This window comes from Megachile rotundata, chromosome 9 (genome assembly GCF_050947335.1).
Source record: "Megachile rotundata isolate GNS110a chromosome 9, iyMegRotu1, whole genome shotgun sequence".
Taxonomy (NCBI): domain Eukaryota; kingdom Metazoa; phylum Arthropoda; class Insecta; order Hymenoptera; family Megachilidae; genus Megachile; species Megachile rotundata.
Window position 1 is genome coordinate 4,260,773 of NC_134991.1, and position 26,065 is coordinate 4,286,837.

Below are 26,065 nucleotides of genomic sequence, written 5' to 3' on the forward strand. Positions count from 1 at the left end.
GAATTTGTTTAAATTTTTCAACATTTTATAACAAATTGACAAAGTTAAAAAAAATATTTTAAAATAGCCCAAACCTTCACGAATAAAACAAAAAAATAGTTAGCTAAATCGGTTCAGTAGTTTCTCAGAAAAAAAATTCCCAAGTGGACCCCATTTTCGCCAAAACGGGCAAAAATTGCAAATTTTGACGACCTGTCATTTATTAACAAATTCGAAACCGGCAAAATGATGACTTAACCCCCCCCCCCCCCCCCCCCCTAATTTCACATGGACTACAACATATTTCGATTAGAGCAAAATCGGAGATGGTAACTTCCAAAAGTGATCGATTTGGCGTGGAATGACCCTAATGTTTTTTTAAATGGAATCATATATTTTTTATTGCATCAGCAGATACTCCTTCATATTCTTTACAAAAATGTATTAATCTATTTATGTGAAAAAAACATTAGTTTAGGAGATATTTTAATTTTAATGTCTATTTACAGAAAAGGTTCAATGTGGCGACCATTTGTATCAGAATACTTTCTGAATCGAGAAATTAATGACTTACTAACATTCCGTACTGTACAAATCTTTCTGCATGTGTAGCACATTTCCCAGCTTCAAAATGAACTGATAACATGCCTATCTTTTCTTCTTTAGAATACTTCATTATGAAGTGATAATTCATCGTATCGTCGTATTCGTCATATTAGAGACGTGACAGAGACAAAATTTCACTGTTACTGCGTAACAAAAAAAAAAAAAAAACAAAAACTTAAAATTCGCTTGGTGACACGTGATCTCTCAGAGCATGTAGAAAAATATTTGCTGTTTAGTTAGGGCAATTCATAATATTGATCAGAAAGTCCCGATTTCCTAACAAGTTAGAATTAAATATCTCCTAAACTAATGATTTTTTCACATAAATAGATTAATACTTTTTTGTAAAGAATATGAAGGACTATCAGCTGATGTAATAAAAAATATATGATTCCATTTAAAAAAACATTAATGATCTTCATATCTCCTTTACATGTCCACCTACAAAAAAATATACCACCAGCATATGCCCCTTTCAAAACCATTCAATTTCATCTAAAACATTGTTTGCTATGAGTAATAATAATGACACAAATCTAGATGGCAAAATGTAGTGAGCCTCCCTGTATATACACTTATACTTAATATGCAGGGCGTCCCAGTTTTTTCCGGCCAAACATTGCCAGCGTGTTCGACATGCAAAAGTAAGAAATAATTGTCATATGACCATATGCTTTTCAATGTTTTATTAAGGAGTTATAATTAATAATACAAAATTATAACGAACTTGTATTTCGTCGACACAGCGTACGTATTCGTAACAACGGACGTCATTTTGAAATGTTAACTCGTTAATAAATCGTTAATAAGAAATGTGGATATCAACTACCAGAACAAGTAGACATAAGAGTTTATGTAAACAGAAATCGAGATATTCATAATACGTTTGTACAGTGTATCGACGAAATGCCAGTTCATTATAATTTTGTATTATTAGTTATAACTCCTTAATAAAACATTTAAGAGCTAATGTTCATATGAACTTTAGTTTTATAGCCATTGATAAAAAGTGATATGCTTCTTATGTTGGTTGTAGTGAGATTATATAGTTTTACTTCTACTATCACTTTTATTACATTTACTCACTAATTATTACTAACCAACAGTATCTAATTATCTCTAGCAGTATAGACGAAATGCTACACACAAGGTTCATTTGCTCTAAGATTGAACTAACTAATTCTTTAGGTTGTACCACTTATTTGGGAACGTCAGTGAGAACTAATTACCCACTGTTACAATATTAACATAAATCAACAGTCGTAACAATAGACATCGATAGACATAATATTTTAACTCGCGCGTTTACTTATTCATTTTTAATTCTACAGCAGTAATGTCACCTTCATTGTCCCTTACTTCTGTCTGACGCATCTGACAAGTCAATCAATAGACATAACAATAGTCATTAATAGACCCAACATTTTAACTTGTTCGGTTACTTATTAATTTAATATTGCAGCAGTGGAGAGTCTTGTCTGACGCATTTGACAAGTCATTTTATAGACATAATAATAGAGGTCAGTAGACATAACATTTCAACTTTCTTTGTTCTGTTTAATATTGTAGCTGTGAAGTTTGGGATTAGTTTAGAACAAAAGAATTGTTAGGTAGTTTTAGAACAAATGAATCTTGTGTATAGTTTATTAGGTGTGTCAAGCAGGATAGTCAATCCTATATATATATATAGATAGTCATAGTGAATAATCAATTCACTATTGCAGTATTAAAACAAATAAAGAAAGTTCAAATGTTATATCAGTTCTGCCTGACTATTTACTATTGCAGTATTAAAATAAATAAAGAAAGTTTAAATTTTATAACAATTCTATCGGACTATTTACTATTGCAGTTAAAACAAATAAAGAAAATTCAAATGTTATGTTAATTTTGTATTCACCCTTGACCGTGCAAACTATGATCTGAACTTTAAATTGAAGTATATAAAAATTCGATATTAAAACAAGTATATTAAAAAAGTATATATAAAAATTTGAAGAATATTAAAAAAGTGTCATGTGTCAGGTCATAGTACGGCAAGGGGTTAAAAACACGAAGAAATAACTTAAATATTAAAGTACTTGAAAATACCACATTAAATCAGAAATAACACGAGACTAGCCTAACATTGAAATCAGTGAAAAGTGTTATCGAATAGATACCAAGTAATCTCTTTTGATGACTATTAAAGCGGTCTATGCAAATTTGTAAAACTGATTCATAAGAATTTATATAATTCATACAATTCCTTATAAAATAAAATTTATATAACGACAAGTTGATCTTTTCAAGTTTTGATATCATTTTTTAACAATTCGTCTAGCCAACTTATTTTATATAACATTTTATTTATTGTAATACTAATCAATATTAATTTATTGTGATATTGACTTTATTGGATTTTTAGGCAATTCTTGTTCCATTCATGTCATCTTACATAAAAATAAAATTTAGGAAAAAATTACTAAATATTTTGTACTCAGTTGACTATTTTATGCGTAGAAAGTTCGACGTAATTTGTGGATGTAAAAGTATAATAAAATAGCTTATAAATATACACATAAGCTATATAAATCAATATATTTAGGGTATATTGATTTCAAGTTTAAGGCAAGAAAATAACTACTGACACATTTCACCAATATTTTTCATACAAAATGGCTGGTGCTTCGTTGGAACAATGGGAAATTGGAAGATATTCAACTTTCACTTGCTTACACTACACAATTTTTTAATTTTCAACTGTGCAAAGTTAAAAATATAGAAATTTGAAATTTCTACATTTTCAAACGTCGATATTCTCAAGTTTCTTAATACCAAAACATATAAATTCAGAAATATAGAAGTTACAAGTTTGTAAAATATTTAACTTCACAATTTTAATACTTTGAAACTTTGAAATTTAGTAATTTGTAAGTTTGGGATTTTGTAAAGTTGAAAATTCGGAAATTTAGAAATATAAAAGTTTAGAAATTTAAAAATATAGAGATACCTTTTCAATTTCGAAAATTTTTAAAATTATATATTTCAAAACATACAAATTTGTAAATTAAAAATATTTCACATATAGGAGGTATCTACGTGTGAGTGTCTGTGAATGCATGCTATTCACTCATGTGTGAATCGTAATCCACTTACTCATCACTGATCTACAGGTTATTTCAAAAACACTTGAAAAGCGCGATATGAAAAGTTTGTAATATGCAGTAAACAACTAAATGTAGTTTCTGACTAAACATATTTAAGTACTTCAAAATTAATATTAAATTACCTGCATTTTCGTAGCGCACATAATCGTTCGTTCTCGACCTCTAATAAATGTTAGCTTTGCTCGCAGTTACGTTACACAAGCTACGTACAACAGCGTACGTTACAACGATAACATGTTCGTAAAAACATTTTGCATATTTATATATTTGTAATTTAAGCACGTCGAAGCGAATCAAGGCGAACATATCGAACAGACGCATGTGCATCACGGATGTTTATTTGCGCTGATAGTGTAAGTTCAAGAAGCATACAATTTGTTTGGTTTTTACATAAGCGACCACTTTCTTCTTCATGCAATATAAAGGTATTAACATAATTATTATCTAATTTTTTTAGACCTTTTGGTAGAATGTGTCATAGTAAAAAAATAAAGAAGTGACTTTTTCGACATATTTTGGATAAAAATTTAATAACTGCAAGATTGTTATTGATTTTGTTAGAATGAGATCTATTCGTGTTCTCCAATCTATGGAAAGAGTGTGCATTTATTTGTCGTTTTCTTTTTTTTTGCAGCTTGTGCGTTTTTCTGCAGTTCGGAAAATGTCCTGGTTGAGTTCAGACGCGCTCGTGCGTATTAATCCCTTCCTGTGCTATTTATTTATCAGATGCGTCAGTCAAGACTAGCTATTCAGAACTATAACATGGAAACGAAAAAAAAATTGAAATGTTCTGAGTATTATATATTCAAGGATCCTTGATCATGCAACTTATAGTTGGACCTAAATTTTAAGTTGAAGGTATTCAAGATTTGAGTAAGGTTTGTCACACTTGAGCTGTAAGTATGAGCACGAGTGAGATTCGTCAAAGTATGGGAAGAGATTAAGATCTAAGAGTAACAAGATCAAGATCGTACATACCTGGAAGGAACGATGATGCGGATGATGGGGATGATGAAATTGCGGTGTGTGAATCATGTCGCCGGTTTCTGGATCCTCGCACCTGGGTGACTTTGAGACTTCGAGGGTGCTCGAACTAGTAACGGCCGTTTCCTCCTTTGCACTCGAAGATTCGTCGACGGTGTCTTCTTTCTTCTTCTTTACTTCCGACTTCGTTTCCTATTTAAGCAGCTTTCACATTATAAGGCCGATGTCATATTTTCGTTAAAGACGAACGTCCGGGAAGCAGCCTGAGATGCTTAACTCGATGTGCCGTGAATGAACACCCGTTTCAATTCATTAATTTTTCATCACAAATATAGAATTAATTTTACTAATTGAAACTTTTGGTTTCGCGACTGAAAATTTTATGAGACGCGTTAAATTTGATCTTTGAACACTACGCTTCTCGGTACTAATCAAATGCCATTTTCAAGCATAATAATGTTACATAGAATTTATTTTATGTAAAGTGGTTTGATTTCTTTTTCCTTATATTCAATTGTGTCAGATCTGATATTTGAAGTATTTCGAGAGCGTGACACTATGAATCAGTGGGGCATTTTGGATTTAATCTCGGAAAGAGCAAAGTTGAACAAATATTGTTTTCAATGTAGATCTTTAAAATTCATTTGGTAATTTTAGAATTTGTTTCAGGAATAAAATGTAGTTTTTTATCTTTACTTTTTAAATACCAAATAGTAGGAATTACTTCGTAAATAGTTTGTAGTAACTAATTTATACTAAAAAATAAAAAAATAAATTACCTTTAATTAAGCAAATATTTTTATCGTAGATTTAACCACAGTTGATAAAAAGTATGTCTTTTTTTTGTTTACATGCCAATATTAATAATTACCATATCATTAATTTCTGATAATTGATTATTCAAGAATTTTTTATAAACTGTAGGTAATGGTGCAATAAATTTTGTATGCATTATTAATAAAGATTTTAATTAAATCAATGTAAAATTACGAAAATAAATAATCATTTGTTTTCTTTAGAATTATACAATGTATAGTTCCTGAGAAATATCGATAATCCTATTTTTTAAAATTGTAATTAACGTACATACAATTAAAATTTTTTAAACGTTGAACTTGAGCCTTGACTATTGTAAGATATGATTTGGTTTCAATTAAATTTCATATTAATTTTCAGTTTTTTCTGCTACGCACTGCACCGATATTTTTTTCTGTAAATTCTTAAAACTCAGCAGCTTTCATAATTTTCACAGTCACGTTCAAAGAATTCTACAGTAAGTATAATAAATCGAAAATCTTATTAATTCAATTTTTAATATATCAGAAGTATAAATAAGTTCTTACGGTTGCGTTAAAAACGGCGCACAATAGCTTCTACAACAATAGGTTACAACTTGAAGTGACTCAAACTATCATTTCCAATTGGTTGCATGCAATGAAAAAAATCCACACGGAAAAAGTGCATCATCAGTTGATTAAAGATTACGGTGAATAGCATTTGAATCATTGATTTGTACTCTTAAAACACTTTTGCATACTCTTAAAATACTTTAAATGCATGCCGATATATGAAACATATGAAATTTTTAAAACATAAAAAATATACTACGTTAATTCTGCATGCACGAGATCGTGGGTGAAGTCTAAATCATTTACGACAGTTGACGTCAAAATAAATATTCGATGGGCAGATCGATGGGCAAATTATTGCCCATTATTACTGTTATTAATACTCATCTGTCATAAAATAGTACTTTATCAATTCCTTTCACGAAACTAATCTCTTAATATAAATAATCTCAATTTTAACTTTAACCTCCAATTTTAGTTCCAACCTCACTTTGCACCAAGCAGTAATTAATTTAGACGATTTCGTTAAATTTTGTACTGATTTATTCAAAATATTCATGAAAGGAAATCTACATGTCATCTGATCTTTCGAGTAAATCTATTATTCAAATTTTAACTGAATATAAAAAAGAGAACCGTTAAATGTATCTTGAGGAACGCATGTACATCGAACCAGCATGAAAGGTTAAGCGATCACAATAGAATGCAAAGAGTGATTCAATTACTTGAACGAGAAACTTCAACTTGTATAACAAAACGATACACAGACTCCTAAATGATAACAGGAAATAATAGATTTGAAAGTAAAATGCTTTGATTTAAATGGTTGTATTGTTTCTTATATTAAACCTTTGCACTCGAAAGGTGACCCACACTCACCGTTCCGTTCAATACAATTTGAAAGAGATATTTAACTAAGAGTTAGCACTTAGAGATTACACTTTATCTAGAGTGTTATGCATATGATGTACAAACGGAGAATATACAACCATAATAGCTGTAAAGGTATAGAAATAATTTCAAAGAACTCCAAAAAAATTTTTTAGAAGATTTAAAGTTGCCATGTGGCAACTAAAAAGTAAAAAGTAAAAATTCGAGTGTTAAGGGTTAATAAATGTATTATTGAAAAATACCGATGGAGCTTGTTTATACTTCTAATATTAAGTATAGAAAGAAATGAAAAAATTGTACAAACCTCTGATTGAGCTTCATCGAGGCCAACGAGTTGAAGCGCCTCCTCGAGATTGAATCCGTCGGGAAGACCCAAAGTATCGTTGTTTAGTAGACCATCGACTCCAGCACTTCCTAAGAGGCCACCTCCGAGTAAGTCCGAGGAAAACTCATTCTCAAGCTCTAAGGTGTCAGTTAATCCCAGAGAATCATCGGTTAATCCCGCTAACGGATGATTGTTTAGGTCCAGCGACGCATCTGCGAGAAGCTGATCGTCTTCTTCGACCGCGCTGCTTGCGTTTTCTCTTTGATCGCCAGACTTGAGAATATATTCACCTGTAACATACCACCAGTGATATTAATAGCATCCAGATTTCTAATACTATGTAATAAAGCTAGTGATTACGTTTATTGGTGGAAAAATTGTTTGTTCGACTATGCTCTGAAGTACGTCATGTACAACTTTTGCAGAAATTGTATTTGTGTAAATATAGGTACGTTATAAAAGGAAAATTCTTCTTTTCGAAACTTTTCAAATCTTTAAACTAATTATTAAATAAATTTTTTGTTTTACGAAGTTTGAAAACTTTGTGTTGCGAAAATGTTTAACTTTGGAAATTTTTACAAAAAAGTATCTAATTTGATAATAAATGGTTTCCGGTTTGTCTCATTTCCATTGTTCAAATACGAGTATTTTATTGAATAAAGTACAGTAAATGTTTACTTCGAAAATATTTAAGCGCAAACTTAACAAGTTGTTTATAAAAGTTTAGGCTTTATTGAAACGTTTTTAAAATGATTATTTGTAAATAGTTTTAAGCATGATAGACAACTCTAAAAAGAGACATGAAATCAATTTTCACTTAGAGATTCACCAGCAATTTCCCTTTTTTTTAACCATAATTTTATTGCTTATTTTTATCGTTTGTGTACAAGACGTGTATATTTCTACAATATAATCGAATATAACAAAGATATTTTATCGTGACATTTCAAATATATTTATTTATTCTAATGACAATTTTTTATATTTATTGTTATCCTCCTATCATTAAGATGAAGTTTCGAAGACATTGCAGATTTTATTATTTTATTTATTTCTGTTCTGTATATATTTTCTTATTTTACCTACTTTGTAACAGAACAATATACTCATTCGTGAAGACTGCTCTATTCAGTATGTTTATCTTAAATAATGAAAGCTAATGAGTGCGCGATAGGGCTGATAAGCATTCTCTTGATCATAATGCAACAATTTAATCAACTGTCTCGACAAATAGACGTTTATTATGGCATAGGTCTTTTGCCATGACTGGCAAAAACTACTAACACATAGTCCGAAGTAGTGAAATAAGTGATGACAGCAATATGAATTGGGGAAACAGATTTAATGACAATGATATTTACGAAAATTTTGCATTATTCATTCTTAATCTGTTTTGAAAATATATGTTATATATCGCCATATTTTGTTTTTTATCAATTTTTCTTGCAGCTGTTATTGTTTATACGACAGTTCTTTACAGGTCAGTTTTATTAGTTTAAATTTAGTAAGTAACTGATCAAATTATTACGATTAGATAAAACAGCCCGTTTTCGATATGGTATTATGGTTTAAATAATAACAAAATATAACCTTTATTGTTAGTATCACATACATAGTTTAACTAAATTTTGATATGTCTATGTCTATGTTCGATACGTGAGAAATATAATGCAGTATAAGAAGTATTCGAAACTCTTTTTAACCGACTTCGAAAAAGGAGGAGGTTACTCAATTCGATCAGTATATATTTTTTTTTTTTTTTTTTTTTTCCTATGTGTGCCCGCCGATTACGCCTAGCTGGATGGACCAATCGGAACGAAACCTTTTGCATCTGTTAGGTTCTGACTCCCCATTGGTACCATTATCAACAAATTTTTCATTTTTTAATTGCAAAGTATTGTTATTGCAAAAAAACCGGCAACTTTTGAAATAAAGTTTTGTCGATTTTAGTGCGCTTTTAATATCTTATCACGGACATGATTCTGAACAATTTTGTTCATATACAAATTTCGCGGAAAGGTTTAGTTTTCGAGATATTAGCGAAAAATTGTTGAAAAGTTTTGAAATCAACTTTGGACGATTTTCATGTCCTTTTAGTATGTTATCAGGGACACGATTCTGAACAACTTTTTCCTTATCCACAATTAAGGGGAAGCTTTAGTTTTCGAGTTATTAGCGAAAAACTAATGTTACTAATATATTGAATACTACGTATGCCTCCGTGTCTCTGGTGGTGTATAGAGTCAACATGCAGTCGCCGATTTTCTACTGTTTCTACAAACACGTCTTGCCGGCCGATAAAAAGCGTGAAATAAAATAATTTTTAGAAAAAAAAATACACCGACTTCGAAATGCACTAAAAAGTATAAAATAATTTCTACTTCCTAATGAAGTAATTTCTATTTCATTCAGTCATACAATTACGTAACAGATGTGAATGAAACCTATTTACTCGTTAGGTATTATATTAAATACATTTCAACCTTTTCGGAGGCGGCGCAAAATTAAAAGATTATTTTGAATATGTTATTTAATTTTGCGCCGCCTCCGAAAAGGTTGAAATGTATTTAATATAATACTTAACGAGTAAATAGGTTTCATTCACATCTATTACGTAATTGTATGATTGAATGAAATAGAAATTACTTCATTAGGAAATAGAAATTATTTTATACTTTTTAGTGCATTTCGAAGTCGGTGTATTTTTTTTCTAAAAATTATTTTATTTATAGAACAGTAAATACTACTGAGATTTTTAAGTAGTTTATTTATAAATAATTCAATCGATTATTGAGTATCGAAGATACTCTGTGTTTAATATAGTTTTAAAAAACTCGAGAAACAGTATTCAATAATAATTACAATACTTATAAGTATAATTACAATGAATTATAAATTAATTATAATGAGGTAATAATAACATCTTTTATCGTACAACCAATAAAAACAAAAATAATATTTCCATTTCCAATGCGCTTATTTATTAGTAATTATGTTGAGTATTATGTATTAAAGACACTACAATAATATGATTGGTGCTCCATTTTTTCAAATCTCGAATATTTAATTAATTATGAATAATCATCAACGAAGTGTTAATTAGGAAATGATTTCCCGCCGTAATTCAAAACGACGGTATATTAACTCAGTTCCACTCTAATTGCAAACTTGTTGACATTTCACATTGTATTAGTGTAAAATTGTGTAAAGTTGCTGTAAAACATATTTGTAATTGTATTAGAAACGAAGTACAATAGCGAGAGAAAGGAATACAGACAATAATATCAGATCATTGGTGATTTCATTGAACGAAAGGCAAAACGTTACGACAAACTGCAGATATATTAGCATTAAATAGATCTATGATTTACAATGTATGTAAAAGTCATTTCAAAAATGAGTTCAATGAACATTAACTGTAATTATCGCATAATCTAAGAAAGCAGTTTTGTTTTATCTATTATGTTGTTCGCACGTTTTGCAAATAAAAATATAATCTTGATAAGAAGATACAGATTGCAGTTGGTAATTAACAGAGTTATTCTAGAAATCGAAATATCAATTATACCATTATTTATTGTAATATAATAAATTATTTACACTACTGCATTTTTAACAGGTTGTTCTACGTTCTCGGTACTCATTTGTAAGCAGCTTAACTTGATATTGATGATTTGTGAGTATGTGTTTGCTTATGTTTTTAAAAGAAAACTAGAAAAAGTATGAAAAATAAGTGAGAATAAGTTTTCAAGTTTAATGGTTACACATGTTAAGAACGGTTGTTCGAATTATTAATATGTATGTATACTTTAACAAATTGTAAATAATTTATGAAAATTTAAAAACCATTCTTGTATAATGCTAGAAAAATAACATGTTAATTTTGCGTAATATAACGGGTTTTCAGGTAATTATGTCGCATACACTAATTATTTTAGAATTATATTTAAAATCGTTTAACTTTAATTATTATGTGTTTAACTTTTATTATTGTTAATCATTAAACAAGTATATTGTTAAACGCATTTGCTGAAGATACATTATTAATTATAAGATAAGAAACCTATTTTAAAACTACTTTTATAATGTTACTTTCTTACTCGAAAGGTATTATAAAATTACTGAAAAAATGAAGAAATATTTGAACAAAAAATAAACAATTTCAATAAGAAACTTAACGCAATAATAAAGTAATAACGTAAAAATAATAGAATAATAATAAAGTACACGTACTTCTCACCCATAGCTTTTAGTTAATGACTGACAGTAAATATGCTTAATTTCTGTTTACATTATATCATAAAAGTATTTGGATCAATTTGTAATGTTTGAATAAAGAGTTAGAAACAAGAAGTTTTATAAGTGTATTTAGCCTATAATCATTTTCACACAAAGATTATATTATTTATCACATTTATCAGTATTCCGATTGTCGCGTTCCGTTTCTGTCAGAATTTCAGTCACGATTTATACGAATTTATATGAACGAACACTCGATCATTTTAAAACACTAATAATCTGTTCATTAACCACAAGAAATCAGTTTAATCGTGTCAGGTGATAGTTTACTAGCGATAGGTATCTATTACGACCACAGCTTTCAAGTTGAACTAACACTACATTCCTTCAGCCTCAAAATTCAAATAAAACTTATGAAATTAATACTAAAACTAATATTAAAAAAAAAAATGATGTCCAATGTTATGTGATAGATGTGAAAGGTAAAATTGATTGAAAATATATAAAATAATTCATATATAATTCATTTAAAAATAAACAGTACGTATTTCAATAAAGAATTTTTCAGGGTTCGCTGGACATCGTTCAAATATGGCGACAAAAATCATTGTAGTGTGACTTGACTTTTCAAAAATATCGTCTTGTAGATATAACGTACGTACAGAATTTCTCAGTTTCTTACTACCGTGTTTATTAACATGTTCTATTCGTGAAAATAAAAAGAGATTTGTATCAACATATAGATTTAAATACTTTATTAAAAAGTTGTATTAAAAACACGAAATGACAACGGACTGTTTTGTTGTTCGATATCACATAAAGGATGTTTTAGTTTTATCCATACAACTTTACTAGCATATTCTATAAATAATAATACGAATACATGTTTGTATAGGCATATGGAATATGTTGGTAAAACCTCCAAGTAATGCAACCTATAAATCCACTTGTATATTAATACAAAAAATCAGACATTGGAAATCAATTTCTTTAAAATATTAACACGTATATGACAATGTAACTTGAAAAACTAACCGATGTTATGGATTATTTTGTACTTCATTGTATAATAGAGTTATTTCTGCATATATGAACGAAATAAATGTATCCGTTTCATAAAATCCTTCGTTTCTCAAAGTGGGAAGTTAAATGACACACCACAGACTTTTGCAACTTTAAAAGTGAATATGACAGATACACAAAAGTTGTGACATAGGCACTTCATCACTCACAATGAATTGAACGTGCAAAAAATATAACCAACATATTTTCCATACGTAATTAACATATCTTGAAATCTACAATAATAGCTGTCAGAAATTACTTATGTATAAATAGATTAAAAATTTAATAGTTCCATGGATTTTATCTATGGCAGCACCCCTCAAATATGATACGTTTATAGTAGGAAGTTAAAAAAATATTTCAGTTTACTATTTATTTAATTTATAAGTAATTCAAATGTTCAAAAGTCTCATACACTCTATCTGTGATTACACGTCTCGAATGTGATACCTGAATGTTAAGGTGAAGTGGGGTAAGTTCGAAAACGGGGCAAGTGCATATACAAGCTATTTTTATTACAATATGAGCGAAATTTCTCCATTTAGTATGTTTGTTTCCTTGCTTTGTTTCACTATATCCCCTTTTATATTTCAGCTAAGAGTACTTGTTTGCAGTATAGAGTACTTGCATAATGCAGTAAAAAGCATTTTATAGCAGATTTGTTAATAATTCTGCTCTTGCCCCACTGCACATGAAATAAAGTTTGAAAGTATTTTAACTTCAAGTTACGCTCTTACGCCATTTTCGGGGAAGGTGCAGAGTAGTTGACATTTTAAACAATTTCCTATCAAAATCAAAATGTACAAGGAAAATTAAGCTCCCAGTTAATATTAATTAAATAGTAGTAACTGTGCAAAGTGTTCGATATCGACAGCGCTAAGTATTTACATAGCAGATTGAAAATACTTACGTTTAAATACCAAATTTACAAAAACCAGTCTGCATTTACCCCACTTCTTATAAAATAAAACAGTACTGTAGTTTACTATTTAACTAATAATCTAAAAGTTTAGAAGTTTCACGGATTTTATCTATGCCAACATGTCTCGAATATTTTAGACCGCGTGATTTACTTTTATTAGAAAACACCATTTTGATCGCACCTCAGTCAAACTCTGCCGCAGCGAAAAGGTTATAGGTTAATAGCTTGTGAGATAGCATTTTTCACTAGTTAACCGTTATATTATTCAATTTACATAATATTACGTATCGGTAAAGATAATTCGATTCATTAATGGTCTATAATTACCATTCAATGATCACTATAATCACTCTGAAGCGGGATTAACCTTTTCACGTATCGTAACCGCGTATGCGAACAATTATGCAAATAGATTTTTCTCATTATTATTGATTAAATGCATCTTGTGTTTATGATGTACGTATATAAAGACGTATTTAACTCATTTAACTTATTTATAGCGAATAGTTGTTGGCAATGTGTGAGATTTTTGTTAAGATTTTGAGCAATGCGTGTGAAGTAAAGAAATATTTGCATGAAGGATTAAATAGATACAAATTATTTGGCTGTTATTAGAGAAGGAAGTTTCCAAGTAATTCTTCTTATAAATCACGAAAATACTAGTTTTTATATATTTACAAAACATGAACATCGAGTTAGACAAATATGAAGTTAAAATCTTAAAAATTTAGAAAAAATTATATTTTCTTGAATACATGTTAAAAGCGGTTCAGGAAATGAAAAGTGTTTTATGTTTTTTCGATTATTTAAACAGTTTATGCTGAAATAATTGCCTTTAGAAAACTTTATGGCACAAACTTCCAAATTTTCAAATTTTCAAGTCTCTAAATTTTTAAACTTCCAAATTTCCAAATTTCTAAATTTTTTCATTTTCAAATCTCCAATTCGTGAGTTACCGAATTGACAAATTTCCGACTGTCTTTATTTACAACATCTTTAATTTCGAAATCCCGAAAATTCTAAACATCTCACTTCCTAAATTTCTGTACTTCTACATTTACATTTTTATAATTTTTTACATTTTCAAAAGTTGAAATATCCAAATATCCGAAAACTGTTGTGTATGGTCTCTCATATCACACTTTTTCTCATTTATTTAAATTTTGAAATAACGACAAAGAGGTTTTAGATTCCGGTAATATTTTGTATAATTAAATATTGGGTTGTCCGGAAAGTTCGTGCCGATTTTGAAGGGGCTTTGAAACGCAGCTCATTTAAATTTAGTATACATTTATTAAATTTACAGGTGCTATTCAATTCTATAACCTTTCTCCATCTTTCAAGTAACTGGAGAATTCCTTCCAGAACGTCTCAGGTTTTTCGGTGAAAAATTTTTCTAAATAAACTTTCATGCCGCCTACCGAAAATCGGCACGAACTTTCCGGATAACCCAATATATATTGTACACAATACAATTGTGACCTGTTTGTGACTGTCACCTTATTGGCAAACGTAGAAAAACTTCACTAGAATTTGTAACACTACGTGTGATCGCCGTCGGATCAAGTAGTAAAACAAAAACAATTATAAATGACTATATCTATGACAAAAATGAATAAACTTACACACTGCACGTCATTATTTAATCCACAATGCACATTACACTAAACCTTCAACATTAGATTAAATAATTTTCATAAAACGAAACATGTTGAACGATGAAAACTGCCTCATAGTTCATTTGAAGAATATCAAGTCACTTTCTAGTAAAATTTCCAATAAAACTTATTCACACATTTTATCACACGAATGCAATTTCGATGGAACGATCACAGATCTTCGAAGCACGGAATTTATAACGAAAATCCATCTGGCACATTGTTCACTCGCGATTCGATGTTCTAACTCGTGTATTATAAAAAAAGGAGAAAAAAGGAAAACAAAAAAACTGAAAAACTAAAAATCATTCCACGGCGATTCAACTGAAACCGGATTCACTGTGACTCGACGAAAAATCATCCGTCCGGAGACTCGAGGACCAACTGCGGCCGACGGACAGGTAAAATTTCGGAGGAGGGACAGGAAAGGAAAAAACGTAACTAATTGAGGGACAAAGGGGTGTTGTTGAAGATCCACCTGCTGGTTTGAACAACCCCTGAATGTTCCCGCCCCACGGCCAATCGCGCGTCCCGGTTTCTACCCTACATCATCCCTTACGCACGCTCCGGATACGACCCCGCAATTCCGTTTGCTTTCTCCATCCACCCTTCGAAACACGCAATGCGTATAACTTTCTATCATTTTTTATCCTCGAGCTCCTCCAATTCAATACCGAACACGTTTCAACAGAATGAAGGATGGTAGAAATAGGCCATCTTTGTTATTGAGCGGAAAAGAAAGATTCTGACGCTGGATTAGTTTGAATGTTCTGAGAAATCAGAAATAGACAATTGGGCCGTTTATTTTGAAAGTGAAGCAAGTGTATTTCTAAAAAAATTATGATAATGATAATATTAGATAAAACTTAATCTCTTGCCGTACAATTTATTTGCCACATGCGTCAGTCAAAACTAACTATTCTTAGCTATAATGTTAAAACAAATACAGAAAATTAAAATGTTGTGAGTATATTATATTCAGCGATTCTTAATTATGCAAATTATTGTTGGACCTAAATTTCAAGTTGAAGAGTGTTAAAAATTTCTGGAAGATTTGTCTCATTTGATTTCTAAATGCGTCACGAGTGAGACTCGTTAAAGTACGGCAAGGGGTTAATGTGATATTTCAATCTGTAAGCAATTTGTGGTGGAAATAGTTCACATTCGCTAAGATTTGGGCGATGGGAGTTCGGGATGTTAACGGTATTCGAAAGATGTTTATTTTGAAAGCGGTGCAAATTTAACTGATGTTAAAATTATTGTTAGCAAAATATATTACAATTTAGGTTCGGTAAATTTTAGTCACACTTAAAATACTGTGTAAAGCTACAAATTGTTTAATAGTGAAAATAGTTTCACTGTTATCCGAAAATTATTTGCGAATTGTGGTTTATTTTGCTCAAAAGAATATATTGCTCAAAACGGTTTCAACGAAAACTGTAATAACGCCATTTTAATAAGATCTTCATTAAAAACGAATTGTATTATTCTTTTTTATGTTTACAGAAATAAGACTCGTTGGAATCGATAATGAAAGAGGAATCTCGGGGTCGAAATCTGGATATGAAAACAATTCAGATCAGAATTCATGATCCAAAGAAATTGAAAAAAGTAACCTAACAATTAAAATATTATCCCTTTAATTAACGATGATAATAATTTATTGATTTTGAAAGTGAAGCAAGTCCATTTGGATAAAATAAAACCTTTGCTTTAGTTTAGTCAGCAGCAGAATATCGATTCTACTTTTATTGCGCAGTATTTATTTTTATTGAACATTTGAAAATTTAGAAAATCTGGAAATTTGAAAATATACATACAAATTCAGAAATTTGATAATTTTAGAATTTAGGAATTGAAAAATTGAAGAATTGGGAAACTGTGAAAAAGTTAAAAATTAAAAAACCGAAAAATTGAAAAATTGAAAAACTGAGAAATCGAAAAATCAAAAAATTGAACAATTGAACAATTAAAAAATTGAAACACTTGAAAACTTGAAAAATTGAAAGACTGAAAACTTGAAAAATTTAAAAATTTGAAAATCCTAAAATTAAAAAATTTTTAAATTCCGGAAATTGAAAATACTTAAATTTGAGCATTAAAAACTTTTTTGGTTCACAAATGTACTTATTTAAAGGAAGTCCACATTTCGTTAAGAGCCGACTAAAAGTGCAATGAAAGAATTAAATTCCGTTATACTTAAATAACAACAAAAATTATAGAAATATGTAGGTACAAAAATGAGTTTCTAATGTGAGATCCAGTTTGCTCATTTCTGAAACTTTTACCATCCATATCTTTCAATTGAAAAAATATTCAAGTCATTTAAGTGTATAAAGTCGGTCAGTCTACAAAAACTGGCCTACAATCCTGTGGAAATACTTTTCATGTGTTCAATTTATGAATACGTAAAAGAATAATAAGTTTCAAGATTAACTCGTTCTTCACCAAGACCTTATTCATGATATCGTTCTCCAAGAGTTTCATATTCGGAAACAATAACAGCCTGATTATCGCGTTGTTATATTATATTGTATCATAATATATTATATTGTATTAAATTATATTATTAAACAATATGTGTAATATAATATGTGTCTGATGCCATCATTTCATGTAATTCCTAATCGTTTGATCCGCTTTATGTACCCGTCATTTACTTCATTTAATTAAAACGGTGCGAACCTTTCTGATTATCTAAAAATTATGAAAACATTCTATCTGATATGCCCCAAAAGTGATGAGAAAATTGTAAATATGTAATACGTCCTGTAAGTGATGAGAAAATTGTAAAAATATTATGTTGTAATATATCAAATGGATTTTGAAACATAGGAAGTCTAACATGATTTGACGAGATAATACACCGCAAAGCAGCAATTATGCTACATAAATTAATTTGAAGCTCAACACATTACCTAGAAAGTAAAATGGATGGACGCAACCATTTTATAACATGATAGGAGGTGACTAAACACTAATATGTTAATCGCTGCTTTATTAAACATTTCACTATATTTCACTTATTTGCAATAAACATTATTTATTATTTTTACGATATTTTATGGTTACTATTATTCAATATTTCAAGTATATAATGTAAGTATTTATAATTAAGAAAGTAAGAAAGCTCCGAGCAATATGGGTTCCTATCACAGATAGATTTCTATGGAAAGTTAAACGTCATCCACATATGGCAGAAAATGACGAGTAGCCAACGTGTTAAAAGAAACGACCTCTACTTTCAATATTTTTTCTCTATCGTAACACTTTTAACATTTAACATTTCTATTTTAACATTTCAACTGAGTTGCAAATAATTCAATAAATCTCAAATGTATATTAATTGATTTTTCATCAACAATCAATGATACCGAGAGGTTTAATAGACTTTCGGATCTCAGATGACGGATTCTGATCCATAGAAACTTGATTTAACTTGTGATTTAAAATTTTATTTGTTGCACATCAAATGATTTTCACACTTTGATTGACATGACATAATAAAAATCACACGTATGATATATCAATTTTAAACTTCAGGTTTGTATATGACTAGAAAAAGATTTTATTACTATTCGGAATACAAAATGGCCGGTTGTCAGTTCTACCATAGTTAATTATACTTATTACATTTTTTAATACAGTGACTATCAAAATAGAAATATTGTAATTATTTCAGGTGTTATTTCTATCGATGTACAATTTTTCAGTCATTTGTAGCCATCTGACAAAAAAAAGTTTAGAACAAGAATTTCAGGGTATGAAGTGTACTATAGATATCAATAAAAGAAATTTCAAAAACAGTTTGTTCTTTGGTGAAATCAAGGTTTTACAAATAAGAACACATTTTTCGTTTTATCTTATAGAGAACATCGACATGAATTCAAAACACATATTACATGTTCAAAAAGCATATTACAATTTTATTAACAAATATATTATTTTTGTCGCGGAAGGTGGGATGCAATTAAATAATATTACTTTTTTGCAGTCTTCTTATGTTCTAGACGCGTGGTTTCATTCAGTAATTACTTCAGTATCAAATATTGTTTACACTGTCTTAACATCAAGTACGACAAAAAACCAGATATTTCACATTTATGTTACTGTAAAGCGAGTAATATACTAATAAATGGATTGTGTGCGTATTTCGAGTTCATTTGAATACTCTTTTGAATACTAATTTCGAATTGTTTTCTTAATAATATCTTTTGTACATTTTATATGCTATAACTCTTGCAAAATTTTTTTTATGAAATATCTGCAAGCGGATGAAAAATTGTGCGTCTCAATAAACGCACACTATATATTTATATAAAATAGAACTCACCGTAAAATGTATTATTAAAGACATTAAAATTCAAATTTTAATGTAACGTTTCAATTTGCTATTTTATATTACTATTTGAATGATATTTAAAACTACTTTAAATTAAAATTAAACTGAACTTAAAATTAAAATTAAAACTTATTTCAAATTAAACTGAACTCTTCAGTGGTCTACGTATTTTTAAACGTGTCAAAAATCAATTGCCCAAGTACCACTTTTTAAGAAAGTAAAAATTGCTAGGGTCTGGCAGACACCACCTTTACAATTACGAGGTATAAATTAAATCCTTTTGATACAGTACAACAAGCAACGAGGTTATTTTCACTAATTAATCCAGTCTTCATGCACGCAACATAAAGGAATTCGAAGCTAGAAAATTTGACGGATGAAATCATCTTTTTCTTTCCATTTTTTTTGGAGGGGGGATGATGTTATTAGAGATAATAATCTCATAAAATAACAATTCTTCGAAGGCTGGTCGAATGCGAACAGGTCGACTAAACTGAACGACAGACGGGTCGGTTGAAACCGAACAACAGACGACCCGGCGAAAGAAGAGGAGCCTTTCGTTCTTCTGCTGGTCATGAGTGCGGTACCTTGAGAAAGAAGATCGCACCTTTTGGATGGCTATTACATTAACGAGTAGTGGCGGCCATTGTCTGGTCCAAATGCGGGCCTGACCGCACGATAATGGCCGACTATAATTTGGGAACTTGGGGCACTCCCTTCTACAGATTGTACAATGGTTTTCTGAAATTCCATAACGCATAACCAGTATTGGATTGAATAATAAGTTTGTATGTCTTTTTATACAAAAAATATTGAAATGATTAAATGTTATATGTGGAGGATCCGTATAACGTTCAGCTATATAACCTCCTTGTTCTATCGCGTCCATCTTTATCTTTAGGTTTCGTCGTTGATCTTGGTCGTATTTTGTTATAATAATAATATTCAAGTTATATCAAACAATATGTAAAAATCCTTTGCTACAGGTACATTTTCATTCATAATACAGGAACGTCAAATTTAATTTTCTTAAAATACTAAAGGAATACAATTTAATTTTCTTAAAACGCTATAAAAGAATACAATGTAAATAAGTGAACAAATAAAATATTTAAACACGTTCAGAAATAAAGCCTTAGAAAAGATACAGTTTTCTCATTTAATTTATGTATGGGCATATAGTGAGGAGTAAATATGATTGTTCTTATAAACAAATTCTTAAATATCTAACTATAGAATCTTTAATCTATAATTAATAATGTTTAACACTATTTTTGTATTTGTCCAGTTCTCGTAATAAAGAAAACAAGATAAAGATTTCGTAATAAAGAAAATCACGTGTACCTAAATTACTGTTTTTAAATTTCCCTATTTCACACTATTTGAAATAAACAAGATTATAATGGAGTGATATTACATAAATATGCCTGAACCAAATTACAATATTATTTGCCTAATCATCATTGCGATAAAAGATAACCCTTTTCCTGTATACAAACGATGATAGTTCGTAAGCGATTCAATTGTGAACGCTATTGTTCAAAATTAGTTACTTAATGATTTCGTAAAAGTTGTATCATCGAATAGAAAGTGGCACTTTACTAAGGTGTGAAACCTTGGAACTTTGTCTGTTGTATTATGTCAACATACAATAGGTATTACGAATAATCGTGTAGTTACAAATAAAAAATTACAAAGTGCTTAAAAAATGAAAAATAAAAAGTGTGGAAGGAGGAACGTGGATTAATAGTCCGATCACAACAGTCATGAGGACATTTGATTTATAACAATAGCTACGAAGCGAAAGTATGTTCAGTAATACATAAAGTACAAGTAACTATATGTATTACGTTACTGTACACTGGATTGATTATGAAGTTTGAAAAATCTGAAATAACTCAATATCGTATTTTACGTAAAATATACATAATCGTAAAGTAGCTTTTATTACATCAAATGGAAGCTTAAAATTAAAACAAAATGAAGGTATTAACTCTTTATTAATGACTTATCTCGCTGTATTCTACATAAATAGGATACATAGCTCGAACGAATTTTTCTAATAAATAAATCAAATGATTCGCTCTGATAAATGGATCATTATCTGAGAATCAAGCAATTCGTATTAACCTTCATTTGTTATTATTTGTACAAAGGTGCAAACATACTGAAGAGTAATATTTTGAAACAATTTTATTTAATTCTTTTATACCTTATTAAAAATTAATAACATTTTCAGTTGTACAGTATTTTTCATTTTAATAATTGTATAAAATACTTGTATAAACAAATGCAATTTTTCTTTAATTAAAATTGCACGAGGTAATTAAAACCACTACACGATTCGGATTAAAATATTTTCAAAGAAAGTTAAAACCGCTAGTGGAAAACGAATTTTAAACTTCAAATTAATATAAATTAAATTACGATAGATTATAGTACTTTATGTGATTAAATTGTGTTAGACTAAATATGTTTCCAAATTAGTCATAGTTTGCTGTAACTGTCAATCACTACGCGTTAATTATTGATGAAATGTCAGCATAGTCATTTTTAGGAAATTTCAATTTTTAAACTGGTTATTTGCGGAATTAAATTATATTAAATTTTCGATATTTTGATATAGGTCACTGAAGCTTGCAGTTGTTATTTTTATAAATACATCCTGATATATATCCTGTCATACAATCATGTATGACAACCGTTATTCATTCTAAGATACAAAAATCCATATCTCTTAAGGAATATGGCCATTGCAGAAGATCGAAACGAATTAATTTTAAGAATACAGGTTGCCCTCCTACAATACGGCATCTTATAACATGGTTTCGCTATAACACGATTCATAAATTGCGGAAACCCTCCGACAACACGACATCCTATAACACGGTTTCGTTCTAACACAATAAGAAAATTGCAAAAACCTTTGTACAACAATGTACTTCTACAGCCGCGGCGGGGCTTGCCGTCTAAAAGATATAATATTGCGGAAAGTAGGTATTTCTTTAAAACAAAAGTGTCTCAGTTTTTTAAAACAAAAGTGTCTCACGCTGCTTCGTGAAAGTTTATTTATGATCAGTCCGTTAGGCAGCCGTTTTTTGAGTTAAAATATTTCGGGTTTTTCCAGTTATTAATTTTACTACATGTCTTGCCATAAATTTAGAGTCAATTTTCGCTTCATCCTCAACGACCACTTTTCGATCATAAACACGGTTTTTTTCTAGGAACCTATCTATCGTGCTATAGGAGGGTTACCTGTACTTCTTAAAAGTTTGCTAAGATTTTAAATCATATGTTACTGATTTACAAAGAATCACTTAGACTATCTTTTTTAAAAATTCAATAAGATCCATTAAAACCTTTATTAAGCTTTGCTTTCTTTTTAATTCTAATATTAAGCTAAGAAGTTCGACTTGTGAAACTTCATTAGAGTACATTTTTGTAATTCCCTCTGACGTAATTAATCTTTCACATAACATACTACAAATGCATATAATATGTCGGATTATAAATGTTGTACAAACTGTTGCTTAGATTCTTGAATTATATCGATTTTATTTCAAAACTAGTAAGTATATCCCTAGAGACACTAAGCTCGGTAGTAGCGATTTTCATACAAGAAAAAAATAGAAACAATTTATTCTCGAGTGTTGATGACTAATATTTGTGCGATCTAAAGTTGTAATACAACAACCTAATAAATTTTACGCTGGTGGAAAAGATGTCTATCACGTAATAAAAATGATTGCGTAATTGATATAACTGCATAAATTGAATAATTAATATAATGCATTCTGGCAATGATTTAAAATACGTTGTAATAATAATTATAATATATATAACATAAATACATACCTCTAATGATTAATGCATAGTCTTTTGTATATTCTTACATTCTTTTAACGCTATTTTTACCACGATTTTTGTATATCTATTTCGACCAAAAGGCGTCTTTTGACACCTTTTCGTTCAAATGCAAATAATTGTCAAAACTGTTGGGATTTTCAATTATCAGTTAAATGTTAAATTTGAGGAATATATTGATAAATTGATGTGTTTTTATTAGAGATTATTTAAGTAGGTTGTAAATTTTAGCTTAATTCATCAATCTACAAAATATAAATATACGAGTAGCGATTTACACTAAAGTGCAACATGGCAGAAAATTAGCGAATATTAAAATTATCCCGCAACTCCTGTACTTTCCTTTATAACTGAAATCGGGATTCTCTAATTTGATTATAATTGATATGATGCTGCAAAATGTCGTTGATATTTATATGTAAAACAGATTAAAATTAAGCACTGTAATGAAATCCTTAAGGTGTCAAAACCTCATGGTAGAAATATGTATACCACATGCACATTTTTAGACCTAGGATGAGCTGGGAGAAATTGACATCAGAATTATTTTAACAACTATTGTATGAAATGTCAAAAATTAATTGCAGAGAAATGATTCAATTGAGAGAACAATTTTAAGTCAAAATTTGAAAGATATCTTTTGTCACCTCTTGGTAGAAATAATATTAAATAATCTCATGTATATAAATATTTTATTTATTGTCAGCTAAAATATAATACTGTTATAAGAAATATGTGAATATTACTGGTATAAAATAATGTTTCATGTATTAATGCAAAGTAGAACTGTTATAAGGTTTCGTACAATCGATAGGTGACACATTTCGGTTATTATAGAAAATGTAAAAATATACAATTCGACATACAACTACATATATCATACGAAGATTATTACCAACATAAGTGTAAGCATTTTAAAACTCACTAGTAAAATTTAATATCTCATAATGATTTTAATAAAAAATATCTTAAATTGAGGCCACTGATTATATCTAAATTAGTGTCACTTTGCTATTGTTAATTACAGAAGAGCACCGTGTAAAATGTAACAATTTTACACATTATTTTAACAAACTTTTAATTAATCTCTAATCAATACGCATATTCAATTTTTTAGTAATATTGAATAAGTATACAGGGAATACTATAGCAAAAAATTCATAACAAAATTAATTGTAGGATTGAAAATTACTGTCAGATCCTATTATATTTTCAAAAAAATAATACAACAAACAACTGACAAACAGACTTAGGCCATTAGCAAAATAAATAGTTCAATTGATTAGAATTTTATGTAAAAGATGAAAAAAATTGATAAGATATTCAGATTGGTTACATATGTATATTTAGATAACCAGTTATTAGAATTTTATATCGTAATAATTTTCAGTAATTATGTACAATATAATTGCATTAGATGTAAATAGATCTTCAAGTCTAGTTTACGATACGTAACCTAAATAGTAATAAGTACCAGTAAACAGGAAATATTATCTTGATGATATGAGAAATACTTTAAACATACTGAAAGCAACAAATTCGATAACAGCAAAATAATCTCTTAAATTCTGCTGAATCCACGTGTGATTCATCATATTTCATTTTGAATAAACTGCATGATATCGGGATCGAAAAATAATTAATCAGGTATGGAATGACTCTATGTTCCACATCAAATGTACGTACATTCGACTAATTATGCACTTAATTATCAAATAAGATGAATACAGATACCATTTAAATACTTTTCCAATCATGTTTTATATACTTTATAATTTCAATTCATTTAATCAGAGATTGCATACTAATTACATCAAGAAATTATTTCAATATAATTTATGCTTGCAGAAATTGTTATATTTGCATATATTGCTCTAAAAATTAAATTATAATTTAATTATTACTAGTGGTATATTTTCTTAAATATTAAATTAAAGGTAAAACACAAATTCACTCCAGTAAGAAAGTATTATTTATATTTGGTTATACTTGTCATTTATGGATGAGAAAAATTGTAACTACTATTAAGTAGTCAAGAACTGGGTTCTTAACGATATCTTAATAGTTTAGCATGGTAAAAAAGCACTTATATTTATTCTGATAAGTTTTTTACAAGTTATTTTAATATTAGATCGCATACATTGAGACGGATATAAATTCAAAATTTTCATAATCCAAGTTCCACGTTTAAAATTTCTAAATCTCCACATTTTCAAGTTCCTAAATCGCTAAATCCCGCGATTTTCAAATTTAAAAATTTCCAAACTAGAAAATGTCTATGTCGCCATTTTTTTTTTTTGAATTTTTCGCTTCCTGTGATCAGCATAATTAAACACACTTCGATCAAATTGTAATATAATATAGAGCTCCAAATCTAAAAAATGACAAAATTTCATATTTCTATCTTTTCAAATTTCCAAATCCCCAAATTTTCAGGTTTCTAAACTGTTAAGTCCCTAAACTCCTAAGTTTAAAAAATTCTAAACTCGAAAATTTCAACCAAGTCACCATTTGTGCTTCAGAAACTTCCGTTCTTCATGACTGTATGTACATCTTTAGTGATGATTCGAAGCAACATTATATAAATACACCTCAGCCAGATGCCATAATATTCAGAACCGTAAATTCAAAAATTGTCAAAACTAATTTCACATTTCCAAATTCCTAAATCCTCAAATTTCGAACCACCTAA

General features: G+C 29.1%; 1 protein-coding gene across 5 annotated transcripts in view; it reads right to left on the reverse strand.

Moving 5' to 3' along the window:
* The window catches only part of cnc (NFE2 like bZIP transcription factor cap-n-collar), a 281,683-nt gene that overhangs the window by 85,553 nt on the left and 170,065 nt on the right, over positions 1-26,065 (reverse strand). For all 5 annotated transcript variants that reach the window (XM_012290857.2, XM_076535644.1, XM_003705629.3 and 2 more), the window contains exons 4-5: positions 7,263-7,573; positions 4,713-4,910 (exon numbers count right to left, since the gene is read on the reverse strand). In XM_012290857.2, the coding sequence (XP_012146247.2) occupies positions 4,713-4,910; positions 7,263-7,573 (509 nt within the window). The remainder of the gene's footprint in view (positions 1-4,712; positions 4,911-7,262; positions 7,574-26,065) is intronic.